This window comes from Argentina silus, assembly GCF_951799395.1.
Source record: "Argentina silus genome assembly, chromosome: 22".
NCBI classification, from domain to species: domain Eukaryota; kingdom Metazoa; phylum Chordata; class Actinopteri; order Argentiniformes; family Argentinidae; genus Argentina; species Argentina silus.
The window spans coordinates 4,273,682-4,278,681 of NC_139676.1; the positions used below are offsets into that span (position 1 = coordinate 4,273,682).

Consider the following 5,000-nt stretch of genomic DNA (forward strand, 5'->3'; position numbering starts at 1 on the left):
GGAGATGCCATATAGTTATAACCACTAGAGGGAGCACTCCTCTAAATGAACTGTGATTCTATTGGGAGCTCCATGTAGTCCACTGTCTTCCTCTCCTGTGATTTGAATGGCCATAAATCAAATATGGGTGCTTCACTGCCACCTACTGTATCAGATCAGTTATTGCTTGACACCAGTAGATGGCGCCAAGTCCCTGAAAGCCAATTACAACCTACAGGTAAACCTATCAAAGAAGAAGACGTGTGCGTTGATCCAACTGATTGATGTCCTTCCTCACTCAAAGAAAGTCCCGCCCACGTTGCCTACATGGCGTTCCTTACGCTGTCCTGAGGCTGGTAGAAATCGGAAGGCTAGAAATCGGAGGAACGCTCACTGTCATCCGTGCGGTTCCAATGAGCGAGCCCGTCCTCGGATTTCTACCTCCCCCCAGCCTCCCCTCTGCTGTGTGTGTGTGTACGTGTTCAGGGTGGCTGTGAGAGGACCGTACGCACCCGAAGGCGAACACAGTGGTGGAGTTGAAGTACCGCGATAGATCGGAGGCCTTCGCTACCGTCTTCACCTGAGGGAGGGAGGGAGGGAGAGAGAGAGAGAGAGAGAGAGAGAGAGAGAGCGAGAGGAGGAGAGGGATGAAGAGAGTGTACTGAATGGTAGTAACTAACCCTAGTGGCTAAAGTTGTGTTTACTATGATGATCCATATCTGATGATCTGTGAAAGAGGACAAGAGGGGGGACAGAGAGAGAGAAAGAGGACAAGAGGGGGGACAGAGAGAGGGAGGGGGACAGAGAGAGAAAGAGGACAAGAGGGGGGACAGAGAGAGGGAGGGGACAGAGAGAGGGAGGGGGAAAGAGAGAGAGAGGGGGACGAGAGGGGGGACAGAGAGAGGGAGGGGACAGAGAGAGGGAGGGGGAAAGAGAGAGGGAGGGGGACAGAGAGAGAGGGGGGGACGAGAGAGGGAGGGGGACAGAGAGAGGGAGGGGGACGAGAGGGGGGACAGAGAGAGGGAGGGGGACTGTACGGTAAGTGTGTGGAACTTGGATGGATGTGTGTTGTCTAACCCTAACCCTAACCCTAACCCTAGTGGCTAAAGTTGTGTTTACTGTGATGATCCATATCTGATGATCCGTGACCTGGGCGTGGTGCATCCTCTGACAGTCACTCTGTAGACATGTTTCTGTGTGTGTTCTCTACTGGGCCGACATGTGTGTTGCATTGACCATGTCCTACACAGCATTAGAGGCTGGCGGAGGTAGAAAAAAATCGGAGGACGGGCTCGTTGTAATGCATGGAACAGAATGAGGAGAATGTTCCTCATTCCGTTCCATGCATTACAATGAGCCCGTCCTCCCATTTCTACCTCCACCGGCCTCCAAAGTATATCCATCGTTAGACATCCATCATGTCCTGTCTACAGTTAGAGTGGTCAAGAGGACCATAGATATCTGACCATGTCCTGTCTATAGAGTGGTCAATAGGACCATAGATATCTGACCATGTCCTGCCCATATCTAGAGTGGTCACTAGGACCGTAGATATCTGACCATGTCCTGTCTATATCTAGAGTGGTCACTAGGACCGTAGATATCTGACCATGTCCTCCAGGCCCCTGGCCTGGGCTCTGAATATCGGGCTGGTGTGAGAGGCCAGGCCGGCGGAGAAGTTGAGGTTGAGGATGGTGAGACGGGCCGTGTACTGCTGCTGCACCCTGGGCTCCAACACCCACACCCTGTACTCTGAGAGAGGGAAGGAGACAGAGACAGGGAAAGAGGACAAGAGAGGGGACAGAGAAAGAGGAAGGGGACAGAGAGAGAGAAAGAGGACAAGAGGGGGGACAGAGAGAGGGAGGGGGACAGGGAGAGGGAAAGAGGACAAGAGGGGGGACAGAGAGAGGGAGGGGGACAGAGAGAGGGAAAGAGGACAAGAGGGGGGACAGAAAAAGAGGAAGGGAGCAGGGAGAGAGAAAGAGAAAGGAGAGGGGGACAGAGAGAGAGAAAGAGGACGAGAGGGGGAAAGAGAGAGAAGGGGTGAGAGAATGGGGAGGAGGATTATAGACAGAGAGAGGAGAGGGAGGAGGGGATTAAATAGAGAGAGAAAGACCCAGGGGGAGGCAAGATAGATGAAGAGAGAGGGAGAGAGGGGAGTGGACAGGGAGAGAGGGAGAAGGGGGGTGAGACAGATAGGAAGAGAGGGAAAAAGAGAGAAGGGGTGACAGGATTCGGGGGGGGGGGGTTGTAGACAGAGAGGAGAGAGGGAAGAGGGAGATAAATTAAGAGAGAAAGAGACAGGGTGAGGCATGATAGATGAAGAGAGAGGGAGAGAGAGAGAAAGGGAGGGAGAGAGAGGGGGGGGAGAAAGGGTAGGAGAGAGGGGATCAGAGGGGAAGAGGAGTAATTGGATAAAGAAACCATGAAAGGCGACACATTAAAACTAAATGAATTGAGTGATAAATGAACAGAACCAAAGTGACACAATTGCTGAATGTGTGTGTGTGTGTGTGTGTGTGTGTGTGTGTGTGTGTGTGTATGTGTGTGTGCACGTGCCTATGTGAGTGTGAGAGAAATTAAGCCCAATACTGTCATGACACAGAAATTGCTGAAAGAGAGAGTGTGTGTGTGTGTGTGTGTGTGTGTGTGTGTGTGTGTGTGTGTGTGTGTGTGTGTGTGTGTGTGTGTAAATAGACAACATCTTACACCACAGCATAACAACGCAATTCAGCTCTGATGAGAATCTTATCAGCAGCTCCTCTCAAACTTCCATGTCTAATAACCTCAACAACCATGACTGGCTGAGTCATCTCCAGTTGCTGCTGCTTATCTTAAGTTGTTGTTTTTTCTATTTTCTCTTGGTCACGCAGAGTGAACTTGTCAACAGAAGAGACGGCTGTTGTTGCAGAGAGACACTCTCGCTCCATTTGATAAATATTGTTATTTTTAAAGCTTTCTTTTTAAATCAGGACGAAGCGTCCTGGTTGAAACAAACAGGCTGAAAATGTCAAATGTTTGTCATCCTCCGCTGTCATGGTGTGTGTGTGTGTGTGTGTGTGTGTGTGTGTGTCTGTGTGTGTGTGTGTGTGCGCCTGTCTTTATGTGTTCAATCAAACCCATTCTTCAGCATGTCCTTGACACAGTAATCAGTAGTGATTGGATGAAATCATTTCAAATTGCTGGTGACGATATATGATTTGTCTTTGGAGTGTGTGTTGGTGTGTGTGTGTGTGCATGTCTATGTGTTCAATCAAACCCATCCTTCAGTATGTCCTTGACACAGTGACAGTAATCAGTAGTGATTGGATGAAATTGTTTCAAATTGCTGATGAAGACATATCGTGTGTGTGCGTTTGAGGCTGTGTGTGTGTGTGTTCAGGTTTTTTTCCCTTGCTCACCCAGGAAGTACCAGGCCAGGGTCGCTCCTCCGGTGAGGATGAGGATGATCATGATGATGAGGAAAGCTAGGACACATCTGCGGGCTCCCGACATCTTAGAGGAGGTTACCGGAGCTTCATGACCGCATCCTGCCTGGGAACAACCAACGTGGAGCTCAGATCACAGCGTCGGGGGTTATCTAAGCAGGTCTGGAGAGGCAGCAGAACAGCCACGGAACCACAGACCAGGGTCCGATATCAAGTCAAACTACCGCTGTTGCTTAAAACATGATATCATAACAAAGATAATGTACTGTGCCTGCTACGCACGTACTGAACCAAAACGTGTGTTTACATGAAATGGAAACAATCATAGATCTACAATTTATACATATATATGTATACGAACTATACTGACTTGGTCCGCAGGAACAGGTGCGATCCCCATATCACTCGTACGCGACTTCTGAGAGCCACGTCCGAGTGCCATAACGCCACAGAACCGTTATTCATTGAGAGACCATCGGATCCACATCAAAACGTAGGCCTGCCGGTGAAATGAATTTGATTTGATGGACCGAAGTGGCTTTTTATTTCTTCACGGGTCTCGGTTGAACCTCTGTTCAGACATGTCCAAAAAGAGACCACTGGTAGAAGGCAGACGGGAGAACGGCCTGTCTTTATTTGAAGGTCCAAAGGTAAGGTCGGTCAATATTTCCTAAACAGCTCTGGATGCCTCGAATGCCCAGTTGAACTGCGGCATTGCCTTCAAACTAGGAACAAATAATGATGATGATAACGACAATATAGAGACTAGTGATGTAAGCGAAACTGCATTACACGAAAACATAACTAGACTGAGGCCTGCATGTTTACAAAGGACAACATATTAGATCCACCGGAGGTAGCGCACAGGTCGTCACACACACACACACACACACACACACACACACACACACACACACACACACACACACACACACACACACACACGCCAACGCCCAACAACGACACTGTCATGGGACCCATTACTCCCATTGGAATATAAAGATGACAGAGAGATACACACATATAGATTTAACCACCAAATAAAGTCAAACAACAGCAGTACAGTTCAGACACACGTTACCATTTGAAAATAGTCTTTGACTGTTAAAAACGAGCCTACAGTTGAACCATCATTTTCAATGATTCAGAAATTTATTTGTTTTCAAATGTACTTGTCGCTGGCCTGTTTTCTGCCATTTGGAGGGGCAGCTGTTGCGATTAACCCCCCCAAAACAGGTTTTTAGTGCACCAGCTGCACCATACAGTATGTAATCCTTTGGCTTCAATCTAGTGGTCTTTCCAAAAAAAAACTTTCAAGAGCACACAAACGCATAGTGAGCCTAACCAAGAAACCAACGCTTCAATGGAGGTTACTAGTGTGGATGTTTCATTCGGAACCTTGTGTCTTAACTGGATAACAACCTCTGAAGGCTTTATTAGTTTTGAAACTGTCCTGAAGGACACAACAGTCTCTGTTTCGACCACCAGAGGGCGCCAGAACATTGAAAACAACAGAGGCATAGATATTATACGACTCTGGAAAACAAGGGAATACGAACACTAAGAGGAGTAAAAAAAAAAAAAAAAGATTTA

The 5,000-nt window shown here is 48.1% G+C and overlaps 1 protein-coding gene across 1 annotated transcript in view; it reads right to left on the bottom strand.

Annotated features, from left to right (window-relative positions):
* The window catches only part of tmprss6 (transmembrane serine protease 6), a gene marked incomplete at its 5' end in the record, with an annotated part of 12,404 nt that extends 8,555 nt beyond the window's left edge, over nucleotides 1–3,849 (bottom strand). Inside the window, 4 exon segments of the mRNA XM_083694321.1 lie at nucleotides 492–559; nucleotides 1,589–1,731; nucleotides 3,381–3,513; nucleotides 3,778–3,849. Of these exon segments, the coding sequence (XP_083550447.1) occupies nucleotides 492–559; nucleotides 1,589–1,731; nucleotides 3,381–3,513; nucleotides 3,778–3,849 (416 nt within the window).
* Between the last annotated feature and the right edge of the window lie 1,151 nt (nucleotides 3,850–5,000).